At 46.1% G+C, this 27330-nt stretch overlaps 1 protein-coding gene across 18 annotated transcripts in view; it reads left to right on the top strand.

Annotated features, from left to right (window-relative positions):
- Positions 1–27330, top strand: part of CHKA (choline kinase alpha) — a 68129-nt gene that overhangs the window by 33762 nt on the left and 7037 nt on the right. For 10 of the 18 annotated variants that reach the window (XM_072758539.1, XM_072758549.1, XM_072758551.1 and 7 more), the window contains exons 3-11: positions 8851–8904; positions 16296–16409; positions 19344–19477; positions 19748–19852; positions 20419–20477; positions 22150–22237; positions 22693–22801; positions 25604–25710; positions 27037–27118. In XM_072758539.1, the coding sequence (XP_072614640.1) occupies positions 8851–8904; positions 16296–16409; positions 19344–19477; positions 19748–19852; positions 20419–20477; positions 22150–22237; positions 22693–22801; positions 25604–25710; positions 27037–27118 (852 nt within the window). Of the gene's footprint in view, positions 1–7787; positions 7818–8850; positions 8905–16295; positions 16410–19343; positions 19478–19747; positions 19853–20418; positions 20478–22149; positions 22238–22692; positions 22802–25603; positions 25711–27036; positions 27119–27330 lie in introns of all 18 variants that reach the window. The other 8 variants (XM_072758553.1, XM_072758540.1, XM_026004251.2 and 5 more) reach the window with 3 other exon arrangements.

The raw sequence follows: 27330 nt of genomic DNA, 5'->3' as shown, positions 1-27330 counted from the left end.
AATAGTTCTTTGATATACATTTTATAGTCCTTTACAAGTGACTTGGTTTAAGATGATCAGATGTTGCTCAGCTTTTTCATTTCTCTTCACTTTGGTGTTGTGAGATGTCTGAGACCATGGCAGGGAGCCACTGATCTTCAGGGCTGTTCACTGTGGGCTAAGTGGCAGGAAGCCGACAGTCTGTCCCCAAACTTCATTCTCTCCCAGCCCTTTTCTTTAACGTATACACTGTAAACATCAAAACATCAGTCTGATCCTAAAGCACTACCTGCCAGTACAATTCAGGGTCTGTTTCACATGGCCTAGCTTTAATTTTAATAAGGAGGGTTAATTTCTGTAGTTGCACACACAATGGACACAATTCCACTGTAGAATCACCCCTAAGCACAGGAGGATCGTTTAATAGAAGTTGGGAAATATATTAGTTCAGCCTTTGCCATGTGGAAAGAGATGTGATTGCTAGAAGAGAGCTTGAAACAATAACGCAAGCTGTAAATGTAACTTGGTTTTTTTCCTTTCTGATACTGGGAAGGAACATGAGCTCCGCAACGTCCAGTAGCAGCCTTTTCAAAGCAGCAAGTTTGGCTGATTACAAATAACCCGTTTGCTTATTTATCATGAATTGTGGAAGACACAAATGTCAGTACGTATTGTTCATTCAATGTAACCTGTGCCACTTGGCGGAAGTCTCAGAGGATTGCTTCGTCCCTTCCTCGTCAGAACAGTGACTCTGTGTTGAGCCAGTTCCTTCTGTGCATGAATGGAGAGATTTGGCCTCACCATTTTGAATGGTCTCACGGGCATGAATGTCTATAATCCACATCAAAGATCTCTCGAGTGTTGTCTGGGAAAAATGTTTTTGTGTGTTCTTTGAGCATAGAAGGCTAATATTAGTGCTTGTTTGAGTACTAACCATAATAAAATTAAAGGCATCAAGGCACAATGCAGATATGAATTAGTGACTCAAAGAGTGCAGTCTGGGACATGGTCTGTTTTAAATCCAGAAAGTAAAATGTGATCTTCCCTGTTTTCACTTAATCCTGATTTCAATAGAAATTAAACCACCGTAAAATATGGGAAACAAACAATATGGGAACAGCCCATAGATATAGTTCATAATAAACTACCAGCAACTAAGGAATTGACTGCTTCCAAACATTGTCCCTGGAATGAGGGTCACACCTACAGAGTCTGTCTGACTCCTGCTCCATCACAAAGAGCCCTGCTCTGTCCCAAGTCATTGGGAGAGCACGTGTCCCTGGCCACTGAATACTGTGAACTTGGTGTATTATTTCTCATTGTCTTAGAATCATCATGAGTTGAAGTTGTTTTTTACTCTGCTTTGACAAAATCCCCTCGGACTTTGAGTGTGGTGTAATTTTATCTGTTCCTGAAGGTAATCAAACTTCCCTCCCAGAAGTAACACATTGTTCTAGTATTGTATGTTCCCATTTGGTCTGACCTAGTATTTCTTCAGTTTAATATTCGAGAGAGAGTTGCCAAATCACTATCTACAGCCCTTCCATACCTGCTTTGATGCCTTCTTTTGAGAACTAAATAAATTGCAGACTCCTGTGTCTAATTTTGACATATGCCACGTGTCTTTGTCTTGCTGGTCTTAAATGTTGGGGATTTATAGCATGAAGCCAATACAGATTTCTGGTCCCTGGAACGATGGTGTGACTGCAGCCCAGCCGTCCGGGGAAGGAATGTGTTTGTGTCGGGTGGCGTGAAGGGCACTTGGGGGTAATGTACCACTTTAGCTGTCTGTGCATGTGTTCTCTGCCGCAGGCTGTCCATGCGATCGTGCCTGGGGCAGTCTGGTTTCCAGGTGACAGACACGATTCACGGTATAGTATGAGTCCTCTGAAGTGGGAGCATTCTCTACAGCTTTAATTTCTTTCTTTTAGTTCTCAGTTTCAAGAAATGCTTTTTAAAAAGAAAATTGTAATGCTTTTGTTAAGTAGCACCAGCTACAGTTTGTGCTGTGTTCACAAGGGCACAGCGATTAAGATTTCAGAATGTTACGTAACAAATATATTTTTAGTTTTGGGGTTTTCTTTGTTGTTTTTTTTTTTTGTTTGTTTTGGCCCAAGGCAAATCTAATCCCTTTCTTCTGTTTCCTCAGTAGAAAATGATTTGGTAATTTTAGAAATTTAAGGGCCTCAATTTGAAAATTCATTTGATGTATTTAGCTTCCTCTTCCTTTGTACTACTTTTAGCTTTAAGGAAACACCATGTTGTATGGATATTTTGGTCAGACTTAGAACAAACTCTCTTCTTTGTCCTTATCGGTTGGTATCCTCCCCCTACCTTGTACCTTTATGAGGATGAGCAGTGCTGGTCCATTGTGGAGGCACACACAGGCTAGAGAAGCCAAGCCACTCTTCCTGGAAACATGTTGCTTTCAGATTAGCCCTCAGGGTGCTTATGTCTAATGTACTTGAAGCCTTGGGGGACTTGGGGCAGCAGGTTACCCTGGATCAGATATAAATTTTGAGAAGGTCCTATAAGGAGCCTGCCTTTCCTGGGTCTCTCCTCTCCTGTCTTCTGCTTTATACCTTCCTAGAGCCTTTAGAAGTTCTAGTCTCCTATTGATGTTCATCAAGTCATCCCATTTTGCAAAGTTCAGAGGATCAAATTGTTTTAGAATGTTCCTCGAGGTAGGTAATTGGAAATGCTATAGAGAAGACCATAAGATGTTAAAAATTGTCTAAGTTCTTGTAAGTCATATCTGCTCATTAGAGAATCATATGTAAGCTATATATTTATTTTAAGATTTTTATTTTAAAGTAATCTATTTATTTTAAAGTAATCTTTTTATTTTAAAGTATGCCCAGTGTGGAGCTTGAACTCACGTCCTCGAGATTGCTTCACCAACTGAGCCATCTGGGTGCCCCCCTATACTTTAAATCATTACATTGTGATCTCACATTTTTAAAATATTTTATTTATTTATTTAACAGCACACAAGCAGGGGAACAGCAGAAGCAGAGGGAGAGGAGCCTGATGTAGGGCTTGATCCCAGGACCCTGGGATCATGACCTGAGCTGAAGACTAGTGGTTAACCAACTGAGCCACCTAGCACTCCTGTGATCTCACATTTTAATGTGTTCTGTAAAATAATTTTTCAGAAAATGCTGTAAGAGACCATAAAAACAATAAATATAGAATGTTTTCCTACAAATCAGGGAGAAGGGAGGTTAGGCTCCATGGTGACATTGAGAAGAAAATATACTATAGGAGATTATAGAAGGAGCCACATGACTACTGTGCATTCTCTGGAGCCAGAGTTCTCACACTGTTCCTGCCCCAGCTCACCTGAGGGATGGTACAAGCCTTACCGGGAACAGGAAGGGAGAGGTGGCAGGTGCTACCCTCATGTTGACTCCTGTGGTCATTTATTAGGGTGGATCTTAGGAATTTTCAGAGCCACAGGCTGCCCAATAAAGAACTCATGCCACTCCAGGACCAGATGAGCATCACAGTGACTGAATGTTCAGAATAGCGCAACTCCTTGTGTTTTAAGGGTAAATACTGACAGTCTGAGAGTTGCTCAGGACTCAACTCAAGAGGATAATCCCAGATTTTCTTAGACCAGGTTGTTGGATATCCTAGAAGTTGAATCTAGCTAACATTTGGATTGTTGTTTCTTAATCTCTCATTTATGGGCCACAACCAACTTCCTCCTTTGTACAGAACCTTTAAAAGAGCCAAGTGAGGGGCTCCTGGCTGGCCCAGTCAGTAGAGTTCGCAACCCTTGATCTCAGAGTCTTGAGTTCAAGCCCCACGTTGCGCATGGAGTCTACTTAAAATAGATAGATAGATAGAGCCAGCTGAGTACTCTGTGTAGCTTTTTGTGCTTCTGTTTTTGCTGGAGAAGGAAAGGCTAGTGGGAAGAGATGTCTTCCATGTTTCTAACACATACTCTTTTTTGAATCTTTTTATTTCTGTGGTCACCATTACATTTAACATGGTGACTAATTCCCTCCTATTAACAGTATCTGTAATTGATGGTGATTTGATTTCTTTAGCAGCGTTTCTAATGTATTATTACTGTTGATGACTTGTTATTCTTTGTAGCTGATTAAACACCCCACCTGTCCCACCAGTCCCACCAGCAGCTAGCTCATGCAGTGGTGGGCTTCTAAAGACACTTTGGAGACATATTTTTCAGTATTACAAATGACATTTAAATAGCTGGATGCCACTTCATGCCACTTTCTTTATGCCACTTTTATTTACATGCACAGCCACGCATACACAGACTTCAGGAAAAATGAGGTATACTTTGTTTCATCACATAAATGTGTCTTTAATAAAGTGGTTCAGTTGTAAAACTAGCTCCCTCCTCATTGTAGGAATCTGTTATTAAGAACTGAGCAGATAAGAGTTTATTCTGCCCAATAGCTTAGATTTAAAGAAATAAACCTGTTATATTGTGGAATATTGGGTAACTTTAAATAGAACATTTTTGAATCCTAAAATTATATATATAAGACAAAATTCAGTCAAGTGTTATTTCCTCATCTTAGCCCCTGTTAACTGTCTTACTATTTATTGATTTTCAGTTTTTTTCAAAGCCTGAAATAAAACATTTTAATAACTAATAAACTAGAATATGAAGGTTGCTTTTTCTTCAGTCTTTAAAGTACAAGACTTTACATGCAGTTTTGTCAGAAGTAACATTTGAAACCTTGTATCAAATATATTTATTATAAAAGTAAAATACTTTTAAACACTTATAGCAATGCAAGCATGTAAAGTAAAAAAAAGGAAGTCCTCTATTCTCATCCTTTATTTCTAGCCAATAGAAATCAAGTTTTTACAAATTTGGGTTTTATTTATTTATTTATTTATTTTTAAAAGATTTTATTTATTCATGAGAGACACAGAGAGAGGGAGAGAGAGGGAGAGACAGGCAGAGGGAGAAGCAGGCTCCATGCAGGGAGCCTGACGTGGGACTTGATCCCTGGTCTCCAGGATCAGGCCCTGGCCCAAAGGCGGCACCAAACCGCTGAGCCACCTGGGCTGCCCCAAATTTGGGTTTTAAATTTAAAAGTTCCCGTCAAAAATCTGTTTCAGCTTTCAAAATCTTGTATAACTCTAAAATGAAATATAAACCATATGCCTCTTACTACTGCTAAGACACTTTTATTTCCTATATCACCGTCTAATGAATTTGTGGATTATAAGGAATATTTTCAGATTCTCTTGAACACCAAGCCCAAGATAGGAAGAAAAGAACAAGGAAGGTGGGAGGAACCTAGTGGCAGTGTATCTTTAATAATCGTTAAGATGTCTTTTGTTTGTTTTTTATTTTTGTAATGTCTTTATGTCCTACAATTCATTTAGAGAGCCCAATTCAGGGATGTTAGAGTCTTAAGCATATTTAATGCATTCTGACTTCTTAGGTCTTGAAATTTCTGTATTTATTTACTTATTTATTTTTAAGATTTAATTAATTTATTTTTGAGAGAGAAAGAGAGAGAGCGAGAGAGAACAAGCACAAGCTGGAGGGAAAGGCAGAAGGAGAAGCTGACTCCCCGCTGAGCAGGGAGCCTGATGTGGGACTTGACTCCAGGATCATGACCTGAGCTGAAGGCAGACGCTTAACCAAATGAGTCACACAGGCGCACTCTGTGTTTATTTTAAAAAGACTTTTTATTACGGGGAATCTCAGATACATACAAAAGTGGAGCAGAAGAGTGTAATGAGCCCCAGGTGCCCCAATATCTCTTTCCCTTTGACCAGTCCTTCACCCTCGCCCTTGGTCATTCTCTGGGGTTATTCTGAACCATATTCCAGACATCACATTAGCACTTCCATGAATGTTTCCATCTATATCTATGTAAGATGATTTTTTAAAAGATTTCATTTATTCGTGAGAGACACAGAGAGAAAGAGAGGCAGAGACACAGGCGAGGGAGAAACAGGCTCCATGCAGGGACCCCGATGTGGGACTTGATCCCAGAATCTTGGGATCATGCCATGAGCCGAAGGCAGATGCTCAACTGCTGAGCCACCCAGGCATCCCTAAGATGATTTTTTTAAATGACCACAATAATGTTTACATCAAAAGATTTTAGTAATTATTTGATATTAACCAGTGTTCAAATTCCTAATGTGAAAACTTTAGTTTTATTTTATATATGACAGCTAGTTTTTATTTAAAGTTGGCAAAAAATATGGAGTCATGTTAAATATTTATACAATATATTTTAATATCTGCTTCAAATAAATTTATGCCTGTGAAGTAAAATCCCACAGATTCCAAGATAACATTTTACTTTCCATCTTCCTGCACAAAAAAGTTCTCTGACTTCTTTTTTGGCAGTGAGTCTATCTCCCCTTGGCTTATCAGGAGGAGGTTGCTTCTCTCACTTTTCGTGAATATCTAAATTGGTTTGAGATTTCCTGGTCTTACTCTTTTTGTTTACAGGATTGAGGGAACCTGAACATTCTGTACTGAGGAAACAGAACAGAGGGTTGAATGTGGCAGAAGTCCATCTTGCCTTCATGATGGTGCTCTTATGGTATAAGTAATGCATTCATTTGGGGGTGGAATGGAGTGGGCAGGGGTGGGGAAATCCATAACAAAATTTATTTCCACCGGTGCAAGAATTAAAAAGGAATGGCCTTGGGAACTAAAGCAATTTGTAACTTTGGATGAAATGACTTGCTTTTGAGAGCACCATTGGACAAGGGAAAGGGACTTCTGTTGGCTAAATAACCCATTAACTGTATCTCCCTAAGAAGATACAGTTCGAATAATAACAGCATAGGAATAACCATAGTCCTTTAGAATTTTGTTCAGGTCAAATCCCGTTACAACAAATTTCAGTAAGATACCCAAATTCCATATTTGTCTTTTCTGACAAAGTATCAGTATACAATATATCGTATTGTAGAACTTTTTTTGTTCTTAACTTTCCTTAGGGAGAACAAGCACAGTATTTAACATTTTGGGACATTTGGGCCCCATTCAGCATCCGTATAAGTACCATAGCCATTTTCCCCACTGCTTGGACCATGGATGTGAGTTTGCCCGAAGCCGGCCGGCTCTGTCACGGAGGTTGTGCCTTGAGCTTCACAGCACAGCTGGCTCCTTTATTCATGCAGGCGAAAAGTGTAGTGAGCAGCAGGATTCCTTGGTGCTTTGGAGGAAGACTAACAATTAGTGAAAGATGGAGTCCCTATTTGTGAGGAGCTGGTAGGCCATTGGGCAGAAAGGGGACAGCTCAAGTCTGACTCTGAGGTCGCAGTGGTGCAGCCATGGGAGTGGTTTGGAGTTAAGGAGCAAAGCTTTGGTGGTACCCAAGTACTCTACCCTAAAGTTTGCCACATCGCACACCGAGCCATCAGCAAACCAAGTGTTTCTGGAGTGTTTTCATTTTGGTAGCTTTCATTGTAACGGGATTTAACCTGTAACATCTTTTCATCAGAGAAACGCAGATTACAAGATTACACAAATGAAAGTATATATTGCCCCAGTTGTACTTTCCATACTTTGTACAAAATGAACTTCATGGGATGTTAAAGATGTTATTGAATTTGTAGAAGAGCAATCTGCTTCATGAACATGGATATTTACCTTTATGCTGAGGAAGCTAGCACATGCACTGTTTGTGCAGAGCATGCATGAAAACGTCCGTGGAATGTGTCCGTGCAGGATGAGTGGGAGCGCTGCTCCAAAGCACTGGGGTCTTTAAATGGCACTAGAGTAGCTGGTGTTGCTTAACGTGGCATTTTTTTTTTCCTGTCCATACTTTCCACCCTTGGTACAGGTATTTTTGATAAAGCTGTGGAATGGAAAGGTATGTTTTTCATGGGATGTTCAAGAATAATTTACCTTAACATTTTGAAGAAGCTCCCTTTATGGGTTTCCTTCTGGGTCTGGCTTAAGCCGACTTAGTTTAATTATAGCAAATAACATTTCTAGAGGCAATATTGGAGTGTAAAATTTTGGCATGATGCTTAAGTTTCTGACTTGCTTTTCTCCATCCCCTTATTAAAGATAGTAGGAAAATTTCTAAAGCACTTGGGGTGGGGGGTTGCTTTTAAAAGATATGATCTGTGCCATGAAGAAAGAATGTAGCCAGAGAGTTGCACAAGGCAGTTAATGATGTAGTTGTTACTGCTAGATCCCTGGTTTCCAATAATTTGCAATTTCATTGAGGAAAGTGATATGAAAATATCCCTTAATATATTAAAATGTGAAGTAAGTTTAGGGACTTGATTAAATTCTCACGACCCTCTTTTTGGTGGTGGAATTCAGATTGAGCCAGTGACAGGCTGAGTGAGCAGGGCTATGTGAAAGTGGCAAGTTGGCAGGCTTGTCGCATGGGTTCTGTGCCAAGTCTCCTGCCTGCACAGGGCTTTTTTCTCTGTCCCCGTTCTGTGCTGACCACGACGACTTGCCCCGGGTGTGTGTACACTCCTAGTTCTTGTAGGAAGGAAGCTTCCTCAGGATAGTGTGGACTTGAAGGCACCACCTAGCTAAATTGGGGAGACCACTTGACCATTTGTTTCGGGAAGGCCTGATTGGGAGAGCGCCCCCTATTGACTTTCCTTGGACAATGAAATTGTGAAAAGGTACACGGCTGTTTGGGGTCAATAGGACGTTCCTTTTCTTGTAAAGAAATGAAGTGATTCCTTGGGTGTTGATACTAGTGCTGGACACTCGTGGTGCATTTTAGCCTGCCTCTGTTGGTGGCTTCTGTGGGTTGAGAAGTGCTCATTAAAGATCTGTGATGTTTTGTAAACCCCGACTGTTCTGGTGGTTGCAAAGTTAGTGTCTGTTTGGTGTTCCCCATCTTACCAGAAGTGTTTGCTTTTTCTCATTCGTAGAGGTCCTGTAATAAAGAGGGATCCGAACAAGCTCAGAAAGAAAATGAATTTCAAGTAAGTAATTCAGTCCGTTCTGCATCTGTCTGAGGTGTAAGCGGTGTTAGCAGTGCCTTTTGGCTGCCCCAGAGGGGCTGATCTGTCTCCCAGAGGATGGGGCTCCTGCCGTGTAGGGAGCCACCCTAGGAAGAATGAGTGTGCCCTGGGTATTTTCTGTTCCAACTGAGTGTAGGCAGCAGACCCTTGTAGTTTTTCCTTATGGCAACCTAAACAGCATTTGGGGCGAGAGAGGGCGGTTTAGGGAGATGCTTGTGCATGACAGGATGTAGAGGCAACCTGGCTCGTGCAACTGTGCTTCTGACCCCCTCTTCCAGTCCCTTGGGACACTAAAGCAGGCACTGTCCCAGGTGAGCAGAATTGCCTTTTCCTATGCTTGGTACCCCAGTCAGATTAAAATGACCCCCTCTGCAATGCTTATGTTCAGAAGAGTTTGAGGTCAAGAGCACTGATGCATTGACTTGGGCCCTTTTCGAGGCTCAGAAGTGGAGATTCTAGAGTAGTGATGTCCACATGCCATTGGGCAAGCCACCTTTGAGCACACTGGCCCCATATCTGCAGGTTTGTATAGAAGTACCCTCCCCAACACAGACATAAGTGCACTAGTTTTATTCACTGTAGACTAGTTATTGAAACCATCAAGAAATAGGAATTAAAAAGAGGTGAGATCATAAAGGCATAAAAGTACTGATGTTTCCCCCTGATGTCTTGGTGGATTGTGCTGGGTGTGCCCTGCTCTGGAGGCCCCAGTCTAATGGATCCAGAATGTGTGTTCTGAGAGACACTGACTGAGAACACCCCCCAGCAGGAAGTGATGGACATGGGAGTTTCCCCCATCCAAAGTCCTTGGTTTATTGGCCTGCATGTGTTCTAGTGGTTGATGAGGCTGGGTCCTGGGGGCCTCCGCGATGCCACACCCACTGTACATTCTCAGTTCTAGTTGACTCAGGTTTTCAGTGGCACCCAGCACCACCCCGTCCTCTCTGAAGTGTTTCCTTCCCCCTTGGTTCCTTTCTGGGCCTGACCTGTTGTCTTAGGTGCCCCAAGACTTCCAGAGGCCCTCTTTCTGCATTGCCCCTCAGCGCCATCCGCTGCCCGCCTCCCCTGGGCCATCCCACCAGGTCCAAGGCTGAACACACCGTGTCTGCCCCGCCCCTCTCCCAGGAGCCTCAGTTTCTCCTTTCTCTGCAGACAAAGCTGGGAGGCCCCTCTGATACCCTTCTCACCCTCACTCTGTGTCTGGGCTGCGAGTCTCCTGTTTTCCTGTGAATCTACCATTTGTCTATGTGTTCATCTCCTTTGATATACCACCCACCTCCCCAGTCCAGGCTGTGCCTCTTCTCCTCTGGGGGCTCTGCTCTGATCAGGTCAGCCTCTTGCATGATGTCTTCAGAGCTCACTGTGCCCCAGTTTGGCCTGGGCTTTGTCTCAGCAGGTCCCCGTGGCCTGACCCTACTGACCTTTCCTTTCTCATCTTCAGCGTCCTTCCCTTTCCTGCCCCCAGCCATGTTGTCCTAAACTCTGTGGTTTTCTTCCTGCCTTTGCAGATGCTGCTCCTTCCATGTGAAATGCTCCCAACTTCACCCATTTGTCACCCCCACTTTTGCTTCTAATTAGGACCTCACTCAAGGGTTGCTTCCCCACGGGCCCTCCTACTCTCTAGACTAGGTGTGTGCCTCTGTTTTGTGCCCTCACCGTGAGCACTGTGTGCTCTCCTCTGCACTTTCTCTGGCTGTAACTTTTCAGCATGATGCGATTCATGTCTGCCCCCTATTCTTGGGAGTCTAGACTCAGGGAGGACCTCTCTGCCTCTTGCTGCCTCACCAGAGCTATTGTGCCCATTATCCAGTGGGACACAGATAGAATTGTCGAATGCTGGCTGCAGCCAGCACCTGTACACAGCTCTGGAACATTCTGCCCCTTGCCTGCTGGTGTGCACACTCCTTATCCCTTCCTCTCCTCAGTCCAAGATGTTCTTTGAGCTCCTTTGGATGGCTGGCCTTTGTCTGCAGTCGTTATCCCCTCTTTTCTGAGCGTTTTCTGTGCTGACTTCTCTATAGTCTCACTGCCCAGAGACCCCCTCCCCTTCTGCGCTTCGGGAGGATGTTTTCCCATCACATCTGGGTATCTTGGCTGTTGGACTGGGTAGTAGGGGGTGATGTCTTGGGGAGTGGTGTCTTCTGGCTTTTTCCTCATTCCTGCTTCCAAACCATTCCTCCTCTGTTGAAAACCCTCCTGAGGGATGCCTTAATGGCTCAGTTGGTTAGGCAGCTGCCTTCAGCTTGGGTCATGATCCCAAGCCCCATGTCGGGCTCCCTGCTTGGCAGGGATCTGCTTCTCCCTCTCTCTTACCCCCTACTCATGCTCTCTCTTTCTCTCACTCTCTCTCTCAAATAAAATCTTAATTTTTTTTTTTTTTTTTAAAGAGAAAACCCTCCTCCTGAGCACTGCCCTGGTTTGGTGAAGATTGCTGTGTCTGGCTTGGTCTTTGGACCTCGCCGCTTTGCCCTCTCTGGGCCCACACCTGAACAGCTGGACATTGTTAGAGGGAAACCCACTGTCGGGAGGACTACTGGCCTGTCCGGGGGCTCGCCCTCCTGACCAGGTCCCTCTCTGCTCCCAGTTGCTGTGTTCTCGGCGCTCATCTCCCCACTTGCCAGCCCGTGAGCCATCTGCGCTTGTATACCTGCTCTTTCCATAGCCTGGTTCTTCCCTCATGCTCCCAACTCCGACTCTCCTCCTTCCCACCAGTGCGTTGCTGGCTGTCCCTTGTGGCCTCACCTGCGTCCACTCCCTGTCTGTAGTAGGATTTCTTGAGAGTATTTACACACTCTCTGCTTTCTTACTTCTCGATCTCTTTTTTTTTCTTGGAAAAAAAGTGTCGAGCATGTGGGCCAGCACAGAATAACATAATGAACACCCTTACCCCAATGCACAGAATTAGTAATTGATATTATCATATTGCTTGATTTCCATCTTTTTTAATATACATTTATTTTAATTATTTTTAACTTTTTATTTCAAATTTCAGGAAGTTTGCAGAACTAATACAGAGAGCCCCCCTCCTCCCTGCAGCTCCCCTGATGTTCACACCTAACAGCTAAGGACACCAACTCTGTCACAATAATGACAGCTAAGCTCCAGGCCTTCTTTGAATTTCCCAGGTTTTTCCACTGATGTTTTCTCTTCTCTTGTTCCAGGAGACAGCCAGGACCCTGGCTGCATTTGCTGGTGGTTCCTCCCTGGTCTCTTCCATCTGCCTCCTTGTCTCTCACAGTCCAAATGGTTGTTAGGCACATTGATCAGGTGTTTCATAAAATGTTCCCTCGGGTTAGCTTTGTCTCACCTTTTCTCGTGACTGGAATGAGGTTATGCATTTTTGGCAAGAATACCACAGAAATGCTTCTTTTTAGTCTTCTCCAAAAGTTCATAATCTCGATATTACTGGATTTTAATGTTTTTAAAGAAATAAAATTGTGTAGATAAAGCACACCTTGGCTCCCCAGCTGTCCGCGTCCTTCTTTCCTTGCCTGCCTGTCCCCTGCCCCACTGCTCCAGTAGCACCAGTCTTGTTTTGGTCCCCAAGGACCCCACATTGCTGAATCCAGGGGCCACTTTGCCCTTTCTCCATGTTTCCTCTGAGCATCTGGAACATCACCACTCACCTTCAACCCCACTGCCGTCTCTGTTGCCCCCAACTGAATCAGGGGCTTATGTGGTGGGTTGTAAGCCCCAAGTGGCACATGAAATGTTGGTATTTTTCTTACTTTTTAAAATTAAATAGCCTAGGAGCACCTGGGTGGCTCAGTAGGTTAAGCATTTGCCTTAGGCTCAGGTCATGGTTCCAAAATCCTGGTATCGAGTAGCACATCAGGCTTCCTGCTCAGTGGGGAGCCTGCTTCTCCCTCTCTCCCTCTTCCTCTGCCCACCCCCCCGCTTGTGTTCTCTCTTTCAAATAAATAAATAAAATATATTTTTTAAATAAAATAAAATGAAATAGACAAGGAAGTACTAGAAAGTCTTGCGGAGTGGTGAGCATGTAAGGTTAGTTTTAGGGGTGGGTAAGTGTTTGACAGCTCGCTGTGTAAAATGTGCTTCTTCCTGTGGGGCCAACCCCTAGGAGAGCTCAGGCTCTGTGTGGATTCCTCCTCGTTAGCCATGCATTTTTAGCCCTAGATGCAGTCGAGGTACTAAGGACTTCATAGCTGGCCCGGACCTTCCGACTTCTCCAAGCTCATTTTGTTCTCTTCTTCCCTGATTGTTCCATTGGGAGGTGGGGGCTCCCAGTTCCCTGAATGTGCTTGCTTCTCACCCCTCAGGTGTCCATGTCACCATCTCCTTAGAAGCAACCTCCTGCCCTGCTGTCCCATCCCTACAATTACCCGACCTGTGCCGGGCTTGCACATTACTGTCTGCTTCTCGCTCTGGAATGTGGTCCTTGCAGGCAGCATTCATGTCTTTTTTTTTTTTTTTTCCATGTCTTATTATTCTTGTTTCCCTGAGGCGGGAACACAGTGCCTGGGGCTTACACAGTGCCAGGCCCATTGTGGACATCCAGTAAATATTCTGGGGCTGAATGTGTATAAATATTTCTGAAGCAGAAGTAAATAGTTTCAAGTGGGGGTAGGACCTTCTGTCCTGAGAAGGTAGGGCCAGCTGTGGCTGGAGGGCCAGTGGACTGGGTTGTGTTGGTCCCGACCTCTACCGTGCTCACCTTCCCAGTAGTGTGCAGGAAGGTGTGTGGAGACCTAGTGGTGACAAAAGGCTGCCAGTAGTTGATGCACGCATTTTAAGATTCCCTGCTGTCCTTAACCTGTCTACTTTTCTTGCTTGTAATTGTTTTCCTTCACTTCTTCCTCCAAATTCTTTCCTCCATGCATAGCTGCCCTTTCTCCCTCCTGGGAATAAACACTGAACTGTAGTGTTACATGTAAACAAAGAGATTTCTTGTCTGCAGTACTCAGAGCAATGCCAGAGAGAGTAACAAAGTTCCTAGGTTTCCATCCATCCTCTCTCTCTCTACTATCCCAGCAACGGTTTGACTTGGCTCTGGAGGATTCTGGGCACTGTGTGTTCAGCCCAAGTGCCAGTGACAGCACAGCCTGTGAGGTCACTTCCCAGTGGCCTTTGTACTGAGTGGGCATTATGCACGAATTGCTATGTCTGTGATGTAACAGGTGGGGCCTTAACTCTGTATAAAGTTTGCAGCTCCCACCTTAAAGACCTCTTTGGGATCTGGCACATGTATGTGTCTTATACAGAGCCCACCCTGATGCCCTTGGGCTTGGTCACTTCACACAGAAGAAAACCGAAAAACAAATTTAATTCTGACAAAACTTGGATGCCTAGACAGAAGAAATCCTAGTGGAATTCGGGGGTAGGGTACAGATGGCAGAGGGCTGCATACAGCTCCAGGCCACCTGGTGCCACAACCTGGTGCCAGGGTCCTGCAGTGCCCGGCCTGCCTTTGCCATGGCATCTCGTTCTGTGAAGGTTCCAGGTGGAGAGAGAGGCTTTGCAGACCTGTGCGCACACTCTCCGGTGAACATCTCTGGTGCTGGATGTGAGGCCAGCAGTGACCGTCCCTCCAGGGAGGTCAGAGGGTAAATCTGTCTCCTCTCAAACCCTGCTCTAAGCTCTGTGGACCTTACAGATCAATGCTGTTTGTATTGTCCTTGTCTTAGTCTCCTGGGGCTGCCGTAACAGACTCCTCAGGGGTGCCAGCAACAGACATATCTCACTGAGCTGGAGGCTGGAGGTCTGGATCAGGGTGCTGGCACAGTTGGGTTCCTGGCCTGCGGGTGCTGTCTTCTCCCTGTGTCCTCACATGGTGGACGGATGGTCGGAGGGACAGCAGGCTCTCTGGAGTTCTTCGTATAAGGATACCGCATGAGAGTCCTGCACTTGCGACCTCATCTATACCTAACCACTTCCCAAAAGCCCATCTCCAGACATCATCACACTGTGAGTTAGGGCTTCCATGTGTGAATTTAGGGAGGAAACAATTTAGTTCATAACAGTCACAGATACAAAACTGCAAATGAGTAAATAAAGATCAGGCGTTACAAGGTGGTCAGACTGCAATTGTGGGTAACACAAGACAGTGGCTAAACTGTAACTGTGGGGACTCACCAGTAAATGTTTGCTCTATTCAAATGTGAAAGTGATCAAATTACTTTTTACTGTGGTTCCATGTCCTTTGGAAAAGTAGCTTCTCTGTTTTCTTCTCCATAACTTTTAGCATCCTATCGTTGCCTGAGTAGGTCCTATTGTCCTATTGTCTCCATAACTTTAGCATGCTATTGTTGCCAGAGTAGGTCCTATTTTCTGTTTTTATAACCCGACTATAAAGAGCTGCTTAACTTTGCATTGTTTCTGCAGAATTGTAGTCACTTGGGTGTGTTTCTTTTTTTTTTTTTTTTTTTTTAATTTTTATTTATTTATTATAGTCACACAGAGAGAGAGAGAGAGAGAGAGAGAGGCAGAGACACAGGCAGAGGGAGAAGCAGGCTCCATGCACCGGGAGCCCGACGTGGGACTCGATCCTGGGTCTCCAGGATCGCGCCCTGGGCCAAAGGCAGGCGCTAAACCGCTGCGCCACCCAGGGGTCCCTTGGGTGTGTTTCTTAACCAGAGATGAATAAGGATCATCTGAAAGTGCTTTCCAGCCACGCTGGCCCTTCTTCCTCAAATGTGGCGGCTTAGAGGTTGACTTGCTGTTTAATGGAAAAGGACTAAGGAGTGAATTTGAACTGAGACCAAAAGATGGTTTTTGAAGGCAGGATGATTCTTGATCCCACATGAGTTCCTAGGACTGAAGACTGCATATGAGCAATGTCAGGTTTTGGCAAGAGACAAACATTAAAATGGCAGCAGGGAGAAGACTGGGGATAAGAGCAGAGCATAGAAGCTGTGAAGGCTCCATGCCAGTGCTCTCTGGACCCAAAAACAGGCCCAGATATGTCAGTTGTCCTTTAAGGATTGGTTCAGCGGCTGAAGGCCCCTGGACTCCATGCTCTGGGCCCAAAAGCAGGCCAGCTCCTACCATAATGGACAACATCATGGTGGCCTTTGGGAAGATGCTATGGGTGGAACTCATCGAAGTTTTAAAATATGTACAAGCAATAAGATACAAATAGATAATATTCTATTTTTGGAATCAGTGACTCGGTTAAACTTGAATTTTAAATCTCATCAGTATAGTGTGATGCTTGCAAGCATTGATCCTACAGATTACAAGATATGATCTCTGTTTCTTTATGGGGGTGGTACTAATAGTGCCCAGTCATAGGGTTGCTGGGAGGTTAGATACCACCGCTCCTGTGAAAGCGCTATTGTGCCTGCACGTAGTCAGCCCTCAGTAAACATTTGGTGTGTTGCTGTCTGTTTTAGGGGGCCGAGGCCATGGTTCTGGAGAGCGTTATGTTTGCCATTCTCGCAGAGAGGTCGCTTGGGCCAAAGCTCTACGGCATCTTTCCCCAAGGCCGCCTGGAGCAGTTCATCCCGGTAAGATGTGTTCTCGACTGGTCAGTTGATGGGTGCCACGGACAGCAGACAGATTCTATGTCTTGGTCCTGCAGGAGCCTGAGATGTTGGGGTCTGACATGGTAAATGGGATTCATGCTATGAAACTGTATCAGAAATAAAGAAAAAACAGATTTCTATTGAATTTACATCAGAACCTCTGTTCTGCCAAGGTGTTCGTCCAAATGAAAAATATATATGAAACCTAATATTCCGTTGTCCCCTGAAGCTGCTTACCCCAAAACTATTGCTTTTCCCCTTGTACCTCTCAATTTCTGGGCCACTTTCAGGACTCCCTGCAGAGCCCTTTGGCCCTGGCCACACCACCCACACCTTGGGTCTTTGGCCACCACTGCTCTTTGCCTCGTCTCCCACCTCACTCCCTCTGTTTGAGTCTTCCCAGCTCTGTGTCCCCCACAGAGACATTTCAAGGCCCAGCTCAAATCCTCTTCCCAAAAGTTGGGACTATTTGCTTTTTCTTGCTGCCTGAGGCATTTTTAATGTTGCTGCCACATCTACCAGTGTGTCATCTTTAGACTTATGTGTGAGTTAGACCCACGAGGGGCTTTGGGCCTTAAGAGCTCATGTTAAAGTGAATCCCGGACAACTCTGGACCTCGTGACCAGGTTGTTGAGACCAGATTGGGTAGAGATGCTGAGCCTGGCTGGCCTGCATTCTCACTCACAGCCCGGTTCACAGATATGGGGTGGGTCCCTCCTCTTCACCTGTGTGAGCTCCTCGAGGACTGGGTCACAAATGGTGGCCTTTTCATGCCCTGCCTCGCATGGGCACCTGTGTGCAGGACTGCCCTGTATAAATATACAGGTGGTTAAGCACAAGGCACCTGGCTGAAGGGATGCTCTGCTTGCCAGGACTCAACCTGTGTTCAGCAGGAAGCTGGAGGAAGGGGTCCTAATTGTTCCCCAGAGCCCAGGGATAGGAGCCTTCTCGTGACCTGTCTCCCAGGAGGGGTGCCCTTTTCTGCTTGATGCAGTGGCACCATATGTGCAGCTGCCAGCCTGGGGGTGTGCTGAAACCAACAGCTATACCGTCATGACAGACCTTCTGTCTCTGTACCTGTACCTCCTTGCTACCTGGCAGTGTTTTCATTTATAACTGTCCCAATAAAGACAGTAACACCCGACTGGTGTGAAAATTAAATGAGATAATAAAGTATTTGAAAGAATTGAAAATCTAAAATACTTCCTGTGGTTAGAAGTGGCAACATCTTAAAAACAATATTGAGTTTGATAAAACCAGATTGTGGAAGACTACACATAGTATACTGTTTTAATAAAGCCCACTAAAAGCAAACTAAAAATTGTTTAAAACATACCTCTGTGGTAAAACTTCTCTTTTTAGGGAAGATAAAGGACCCGTGAGCACAACTCAGAATATTGGGACTGTCCTGTTCTGGATCAGGATACGTGGGTTGTAGCGTCTGGGATTGATACTATTCTAGTTCTGAAATTCTAACTTCTTTTTGTATATAATGTTTACTATATAGTGAAGATTTTTAAAAGTTCTTAAAATACTGGGTTGAACCAATCATCAACTGTTTTTGGCCCCATAAATGGTGATTTCATTTGGCTCAGCCTGATAGGGCGTGTTATTTCCAGGTTTACTCTTGAGCATCTAGTGGTGTGGGATGCACTCCACCTTGTCTGGTTCCCATAGCATTTTCCAGAGGACACAGGAGAGTGGCAGCCTCTAAGAACCCTGGTTGGTCTCCTATTGCTCTTTCCCTGTGCTGGGAAAGGACCTTAGAACTATGAAATATGTTCATCTTTGACCACGGTTAGCTTTACACTTACCACGATGCCAAGTATGGCATTTTTTTTAACAGAGCCACATGAAAAATGAGTGAGCTGCCACTGAGAGCCAAGTCCCCGTCTCTAACCATGTCCTGATCATGTCATAACTTGGAGGGTTCTCGAGTAGGAGAGGAGGAGTTTGAGCCTGCTGCTTCCAATGAGCTCTGAGCTCTTGTCATCAAGCTCCCACCATTTGTCGAGACCTTGGCTGGGTGCTGGCCCAGGGCCCTTGCCAGCACTATCTGTTCTAGGTCAGAGCAGCCTCACCAGGGACTCAATGTCATATTTCTCATTTTACAGAGATCAGAAAGATGCAGAGGTCTGAGTAACAATGCCTTTGGCCATGTGGCTTTGAAATGAGGATTAAAGCCAGAATTTGCGCTGAGTTTTCTCTAACTTGGAGACCACCCCCCCCTTCACCCTTGGGTGCTCTGGATTTTCAGAGGAATGCCTCTTTGGGCTTCTTTAGGGGAGCAGCGCATGTGGAAAAGACAAACAGGTCTTACTTGAAATTTAGTTGATTGTGATTTCCTTGTGAGGAGCTGGGAAAGTGCAGCCTGAGCATGTGTAGCCTCAGACTGCAGTAGTGGGAGCTGGACATCTCTTTCTTCGTTCAGCTGTGCACTCTGAGAGCTTCTCTGTGCCAGATAGGGTGCTGCAGATGCCACCGTAGATAATGGTAGGTAATGGCTCACCCTGAACTCCTGCCGTGCTTCTGACTAGGACCTATGCTGAGCACCACCTCTTGGCTGTGATCTTTCAGGCCAGGGTGTCTGAGGTGCTGAAGGAATTGACATGGGCTCATGTAACAAATCCTGAGACTCAGAACTTTTACCAGGGACGAGGGCATGCTCTAGGGTAAGGAGAGGGAAGAGAGGGCAGAGTCTGCCTAAATGCTTGTATATGAGAGGGGCCACAGGCTGAGAAATGCCATGGTGGTTGCTGGGTCACTGTCCACTGTCCACTTCTCAAGGAGTTTTGTGTGCCGGCTGAGGCAGACACCCTGTGGAACTGGCTGCTAGGTCTTAAGCTTGTGTGATCTCCCCCCTCCAGGCTTCCTGGAGAAATGCTGTTTGTTCTCTAACTCTCTTGTTTGTTCCAGAGCCGACGCTTAGACACTGAAGAATTAAGCTTGCCAGATATTTCTGCAGAAATAGCTGAGAAAATGGCCACATTTCATGGTATGAAAATGCCATTCAATAAGGAACCAAAATGGCTTTTTGGAACAATGGAAAAGTAAGTGGTCAAACCGCTTGGCTCTAACTTAGTTTTCTATTAGCGGCTGCCAGAGGTGCCAGAGTGAGTACTTATTTGCCACGGTGGTTGGAGGTCTTCCTCTGGTCCACTGAATAGGTGGGTGGGCAGAGATGAGCTTTGTAGAGAGCCTGGAGCCCCAGGCTCTGTCCTGGAGCCTGAGGGTCCCTGCTGCCATCGTACTTGACAGGACCCCCAGTGGTAAGCCATGGTGAACTGGGAGGTGATTTTTGTTCTCCCTTTTTCTTCCAGGTACTTGAATCAAGTGCTGAGGATTAAGTTTGCTGGGGAGCCCCGGGTGAAGCAGCTCCACAGGCTCCTCCGCTACAATCTGCCTCTGGAGCTGCAGTATCTGAGGTGAGGAACGGTCGGTGAAGGCCATAGGGTTTTTCTGAAACAAAACACAAAACAAGCCATGGGGGCAGTTGGGGGGAACCGTTCAACCCGAGCACTGGGGGATATGGGGCAGGAAGCCTGGTTTGGGCCTGCGAGTAGGGGCAGCCATGGAGTGTTCAGGGTGTACTCACCCGAGCGTGAGAAGTCACAGTTGTCATCACTCATGTGTGTGAGTAGTGCTGAGGACATGGAGACCAGGATGGCCTTTGAGGCACTTGCGTCTTATTAAGAGAAACAGAGACAAGCAAACATGTCCCATAGCGTTGAGTTGTGATAAAAGATGTGATGGAAACCAGGGGCTGGAGCAGAGGAGGAGGGTTGTGCTTTGGGTGGAAAGGGCCTGGCTGTGGAAGAGCTAGGTGCCCTCGGGGGCTGGTGTGAGTCTCCAGGATGAGCTGGGGCCACGTGAATGCAGTACTCTCGGAGCTCACGGGGAAGGCACTGCACAGAGGCTGCATGGTGGTGCAGTGTGCCTGTCTGCTACCAGGCATGGAGGCATCTGACCTACACTGTGATTCCCTTTCCAGGTCACTACTTGAATCCACCCCTTCTCCAGTTGTGTTTTGTCACAATGATTGTCAGGAAGGTAAGAATTGCTGCCTGTTAGGTGAAGCTGGGTTTGTGTGTCTCCTTCAAAGGCAGCCTCCAGCGGTGTGATGGATGCCAGGTGTCTGTGCAGAAGGGGGTACACATGTGAAATAATGGCACAGCTACACAGTGGAATATTCTACCACTATTTAAAAAAATGAGGTCGAGTTTTTATGCAGACCAACAGAAAAAATTTCCAGGATATGTTAAGAGAAAAAAAGCAAGTTTTAGAAAAACACGGGTGTCCTCCCATTTTTGTAAACAATACATTCATAGAACAAAAAATGGCAATAGTCACTAAACTGTGAGCTTGGATAAAGGATTGAAACCTCCTAAGTCACATGTTTGTTCAGTGTTTAACTCTGTGAACACGCAACTTTGATAATCTGAAAACCCAGTGAGAGGTAATGCCCCTGCTCAGTCCTGAGGGCCTTGCCCTGGCCGCATTTTGCACCTGCTCTCCTGGGATTAGTTCACTCTACCATGACCTTGGGTCTCTGCCTTCCAAAAGTATAATGCCAGGTACCCCTCACTGGGACTTCAAACGGAGGCCCCGTCTAAGCTCCACCGGTGCTGCTGTGGTGCCGGGTTCTGGTGTGGTTTTGCCTTGCTGTCCCTGTCCTCTTCATCATGGCTAGCTCACATCCACCCATGCCAGGCTCAGCAGTTTGTTTTTAATTTTGATAATAGTCTCTGTTGAAGACCAGTCATTAGTAAGACATTAGTTTGAACCAAAATACCTTTTATTAATTAGTGGATCATTGCTGGCCAAGTCAAGCAGGGTGTAGACATGTCAGCCAGGTTTGTGTGTTAGCAGGCAATAGTCAGCTACACAGACACCACCAGGGGGGTTTGGCCAGTGATCGCCAATGTATGAAAAGGCTAGAGGAGGTGGGAGTTATACATTTACTTTGCTCTACTGCTCTGGGCATCTCCTTGTAATGGCCCCTGGAAACGGAAGATGTGTGCTAAAAACCCTAGAGAAAACACCTCCTGCAGAAACCCTGGAGAGAGTGGCCAAAAAATTAGCAAAGCTTGGCTCACTGGTGCCTACTCGCCAGCCTGATAGTGACAGATGCTGAACATTGGGTCGAGTGTGGGGCCTTGGGAAGAGCCTGAAGAGCCAGTCTGGCAGCCAGTTCACTTCAGGCCCAGAATTCAGCTGTGGAAGGAAATATGATGGAAGGAAAGGTGCCTGTGGTCTCCTCCTTGGGAGTATGGTCTGCAGAGCCCCGTGCTGCCTAAGCTGGATGCCAGCACACAGCTTCCTAACTGGTGGGCCACAGCCATCCTCCCTAGGGCTGCTCGGGTTGTTGGGTCAGCCAGAACTCCAGGATGCAGTCAGGTGTTTTCTTTCATACCCTGGTGTAGAAAGTCTGGAGGTGCAGTCCCAACAAGCCAAGGGAGAGCCATTCTTGTTCAAGGGTGAGCTTGTGGCCATGTTACTCTTGGGCTGCTGTGAACAGGGACCTTGTGTCCACATGGCCCAGGGCCTTCTGTTTGGGCTGGACTTCGGGGGGCAGTGTGCTCCACGGCCCGCACCCACTCACTGCGTGGTTAGGGTTCCCTGACAGGATCGGCACCACTCTCAGCCCTACGTTCAAGGACTTTTGCTCTCAACTGTGCCACGTGCCAACAGTAAATGGCATGTTATCTAAACCTTTCTGCAGGTAATATCTTAATGCTGGAAGGCAGAGAGAATTCTGAAAAGCAGAGACTGATGCTCATCGACTTCGAATACAGCAGCTATAATTACAGGTATGAAACAGCCACAGGAGGAAATAGGCAGCCATGACACAGTACCGTAGGAGCTTGTGCACTCTGTCCCAGTGTCCTAGCAGTCTTCAGCAGCGTGGAAAGCAGCTGGGCCTGTTCTTCGCTGGTAGTGGGGGGCAGCAGTGTGAGTGATCAGAACACAGAATTGGGTATTTTGTTGACTTCAGAGATCAGAGTACTGAGTGCAGGAGAATGCTCTCGAACAACTCCTGAGTGGTGGGTTGGGTGGCGCTTTTGTAGCTTCAGTTGGCTGTGGTTCTGGTAAATGCCCTGTTGGCCCTCTCTGCCCCTGGGGCAGTCATCCTTGGGGAACCACAGGAAAGACAGCTTGTTGTTGAGAGGGATGCTCACAACTTGGCCTTTTCCCCTCTCTGACCAGAGGAGCCTCATGGTGTGGTAGTCTGCGCCTTTCTCTGCAGCTCTTACCTCTTTTTCAGGGGATTCGACATTGGGAATCATTTCTGTGAATGGATGTACGACTATACCTATGAAAAGTACCCTTTCTTCAGAGCGAACATCCTGAAGTACCCCACCAGGAAACAACAGGTAGGAGGTGACTGTGTAGGCTTGGTAGATTAATGCATGAGTCCATTTCATGCAGTTAGAATTGATTGCATCTTCATAACACCTTTTTTAAATCATGGAATTTTTAAGCAAACCCTTTTGCTCTAAAATGGGATTTTGTGTTTGGACACAAACTTGACATTTTAATCCCTGTGTCAGGGATAACCTGTATTCAGTTAGAAAAAAACACAGTCTCTTTTGTAGCTCCTTCTCATTTTTTCCAAAAAGCCCAGCCTCTGATCTGCCTCCTGGCCTTCTTTGTGGGGATCATGATGTTTCCTGTGTGTGTTTCACTCTGTGCAGACAAAAGTAGTCTATTGGGCACCATGACTTAGTAGCTGCTACGGCTGTTACCAGTTCCCTTTCCTGTCCTGAGTAGGGGGGAGGGGGCTGCGTGAAGAATCACCGTGTGGGAAGTTCCTCCTGGGAGCCCCTGCTCTCTTCCTCAGCCCGCCGTCAGAGCTGTGGGTTGAGGGTAAGTGGGTAGCGATGTGGAAGCAAGCCCAGTTGAGAAGAAGGTATCCTGAGCCTGGGCAGGGCAGTAGCTCAACCCCTGCTACGGAACAGCTCTTCCCGAGGAACTCTTGCCAGCTCAGCAGCATTTCAGAGAGGTCAGAGAGAGGTGTGAGGACTGGGATGCAGTCAGCCGCTGCTGTATTTCACTCAGGAGATGTCCTTGAGCACTCTCACCTGTGCCAGGCGCAGTGATCGTACCTTCAGCAGATGGCACACACTCCAGGGGCAGCCATTCAAGCGTTGACTTGCTGTGGGACCAAAACTATATTGCCCTCTTCTGGCCACACTGTCAGGACGACTGTGATGAGCTTGAGTGGGTTCCAAGCAGAGTGGCCAGGCTGGCTCTGGCCTCGAGGTCATGCTGTATGAGAAGAAAGGTGTTGGGGGACGAGGAGACACAGCAGCAGTCTTCAGGTATTGAAATTCCTGCTGTACCGAAGGAAGTTCTTCCTCTGTCACAACTGGGCAGCCCCAGAGTGTGGACTCTCCAGCCAGGAGGAGGGGGTTTTCTGCCAATGAGAAGGCAGGTTCCATGTGATGGGCCGCAGGGCTGTGTAACCACCAGCACTGCACAGCAACGGAAATGAAGGAAGTTCAATTTTTATTTTTTGAGCAATTTAAAAAGTCACATATAGGTGTTGGTCTTCATTAGCTACCCTTTCTGCACCTACCTGGTAAAGTCATGCTTTTCTCTCTTTAGTCCGCTAATGAGATGTTTTAAAATGTTAAACTATGAAGTTCCTAAAATAAACCATTTGAATGAGGTGTGTTATTTTGGAACACTCTGTTGGGTCCAGTGAGGCAGTCTCTTACTTAGGACTTTTACATCTATGTGCATACGTGAAATGGGCTTAAAATGGTCATTTAAAAAATTATTATTCGTATCTAGTTTTGGAATAAATATGCTAGTCTAATAAAATGTGTTTGGTGTCCCTTTGTAATTTTTTGGGACAAATTTATATGACATGATGTTCTTTGAAAATTTGGTAACTTTACCTGTAAGAAAGTGTGGGCCTCAAACTTTTGGGGAGGAAAGGTCATTCATTACCATTTCTTAAGGTGTTGATCTATTCAAATTTTCTGTCTTCATTGGCCAATTTGAGCATTTAGTATCTCTCAGAAATTAACCCATCTTGTGTGATGGTTCAAGCATGGGTTTTCAAAACAGTGCCTAGATTTGAATCGCAGATCTGCCACTGTTCACTGTCACCTACTGACTCTGTGTGTGCTTCTGTTGCCTCGTCTGCAGAAATTATTCTGTTCTTGGGAGGTGTGAGGTCATGTTCAGAAACAAAGGCTCAGGACGGTGCCTGCTACATAGAATTTAATAGGCGTGAGCCATCGCCATGCCTGTGCCAGGTTTACTCCTTCCAGAATGCCCTGCTAGCACAGCCCTCTAGCTGGAATGCTGCTTTCTGGTGGGAGGAGGTGCGGAGTATGAAAGCCATCTGGGAACAGGAAAGTGGACGAGGTGGTGGAAAGGCAGTGTTGCCTTTCCAGCTACGTAATCCATTAATGGTGTTCTCTAGGTGAAGCAGCTGCCAGCCGTTTCCTTTTTATAAAAGAAAGCAAGTGAATGATGGTTCTCTGTGTTCTGGTGCCGTTTGGTATAGTGTGAGCTACTGATGAACAGGGGTCTTCTAGATCCTGATTCACATGTAGACTACATGCGGGACCTGGTAGAACCTCTTCTCCAAACCAGAATTAGACCTTGCCAATCTGTGGACATTCACACGTCACCGCGGCACGTCAGAGGCAGCAGGCCCCTTCACGTGGTCTGGTGAGCTCCCACTCTGACGAAGCCTCTGCCAGCGACCTCGGGCCCCTAGCATCCATGCCAGGCACACCTGTGAAGGCCCCACACAGAATGCCAGCCCATCCAGGGGGATGTGTGACATAGGCTTACCCTGCTTTGTGACCAGACTGGGAAACGGGAATGTGGAGTAGATTCTACCTCAGTGATTTTGTCCAGAAGCAGCGGTGGTTTCCTGTGCCTGTCTTGTTGACAGTGTGGCACCGAGTCCAGTAAACTCTGACTGTGATCACAGCCGCATGCACCGGTGAGCTTCCGTGCTCCTGCCTGGCACAGAGCTCCTCCAGGCCCTACCAGGTGTGTAGGGTGTCCACCGGCCATGTGGGGTGTCCACTGGATGTGTGGGGTGTCCGCTAGATATGTGGGGTGTCTTCCAGCCATGTGGTGCTTCCTGACAGTTCTTGACACCACCATCTGTCACCGTCAGATTCTAATGTAATTACTTTTTTTTAAAGCTCCACTTTATTTCCAATTACTTGGCTGCATTCCAAAATGAATTTGAAAACCTCAGTAATGAAGAAAAGTCCATTATAGAAGAAGAAATGTTACTTGAAGTCAATAGGTAATTTGTTTTGTTGTTAATTTATAAAAAATTGTTGTCCTGTTTATAGAATATAATGGGATGCCGAATTGCAATCATTAGTATTTTAGGAGCTTCTTTATACCCTTATATATTTGGGACTTCTACTTTGTCAAACATGGAGCATTTGGTACCTCTCCAGATTTCAGCACACAGCAGGTGTAGAGAGCAGGATCAGTGTTATAGGGTTAGGGTGTGTGGTTGGCTGTAATCTACACATAGGACTCGGCTGTGTGAGGCCGTGCCACCCAGGGCCTGTATGCTCTCGTCACTTGATGCTTGTGGAGTGGTGGGCACCATCCAATAATGTGTTTCTTCTGAAAACTATAAATTGTGAGTGTTCTGAGTCTTGCTTTTAATTTTGCTTCACTAGCTCTCAAAGCAGGGCTGAGAAACTTCTAGATTTCATGAAAGGTTGGACCCCTGTTTATCAAACACACTCATCTCTTTAGTTAAGAGACCTGAATTACTCATTCTTTGAGCTCTCTTAGGAGATTCTTTAGCAAAAATGTTTAGGTGACTTCAGTCCACTCACCATAAATCACCTCTTCTGAAGTGTCCACAGCCCTGTTGCTGGGCGTACAGCCACTCTCACTGTCCCTGGAGCTTCCCCTGGTGCATAGATCTTCCCACTCTGGTTCTAGAATGGATAGAAATAGAAAAGTGGAGGAGAGCCAGACAGAAAGGGTAGCTCCAAGGGATGTGTAGTGGGTCAAGGACCACAAGAAAAGCAATCCGGTTTGAGGAGGACACTGAAGCATTCAGTGAAGCCCAGAGGCACTGTTGTGAGGGGAGCTTGGGTTCTCAGTGGTGGAGGCCATGGTGCACCGCCACACTCTGTTTCACTGCTGTAGGAGGGCAGGGATGAGGGTGAGGTAACATCCTACCTCCTCAGAAAGCCAGTGAGTCATCCAGAGGCCTGTGTGTTCCTCATGCCCCCTAAGTTGCTGATGCTGGGCGCTTGCGTACATGTAGCAGAGACCGTTTCTTTCCCAGTGTGGCCCGTGCCCCGCCTATGTGGCCCCCAAGGCCTCTGTGTGAGTCCTTGGACTGTAGCCATGCGCCAGGGACAGCAGTTGGGCATGTCCACACTGCAGGTCCACCTGCCCCCAGCAGATGTGGGAGAGGCCAGCTGCTGGGCTCCCATCCTGTTCTTGGTCACTATGGAATATAATCTTGTTGAGTGGGCCAGGGCAGACTGGGTTTGCGTCCCGATGAGTTACAGTGCCTGCCAGCAGGAAATCCCATCACTGGGCCTTTGGCCAGCACCACACATCTCATGTGCATTTCCTGCTTTTGTAATTACAGGTTTGCCCTTGCATCCCATTTCTTCTGGGGACTTTGGTCCATCGTACAGGCCAAGATTTCATCCATTGAATTTGGGTACATGGTATGTTTCGGGATGGTTTTCTCTTCTATTCCCAGAAAGAAAATTGTTTGTGAGTGCATGGCGGGAGGTGAACGTTCCTTACAGAGATCTACATGTGTCCCCACAAGGTCCTGAACGAGGTGACCAGGACAGCAGGCTCAGCCCAGGAAGCCGGGGGTTAAAGGCTGCACTATTTAACCCACTTTGGCTCTGCATCTGCCTTTGAAGGTGGC

The sequence above is a fragment of the Vulpes vulpes genome, chromosome 5 (genome assembly GCF_048418805.1).
Source record: "Vulpes vulpes isolate BD-2025 chromosome 5, VulVul3, whole genome shotgun sequence".
In the NCBI taxonomy this organism is placed as follows: domain Eukaryota; kingdom Metazoa; phylum Chordata; class Mammalia; order Carnivora; family Canidae; genus Vulpes; species Vulpes vulpes.
Note: the sequence above shows the minus strand (reverse complement) of the source record. Positions and strands in the feature narration are given on the sequence as shown.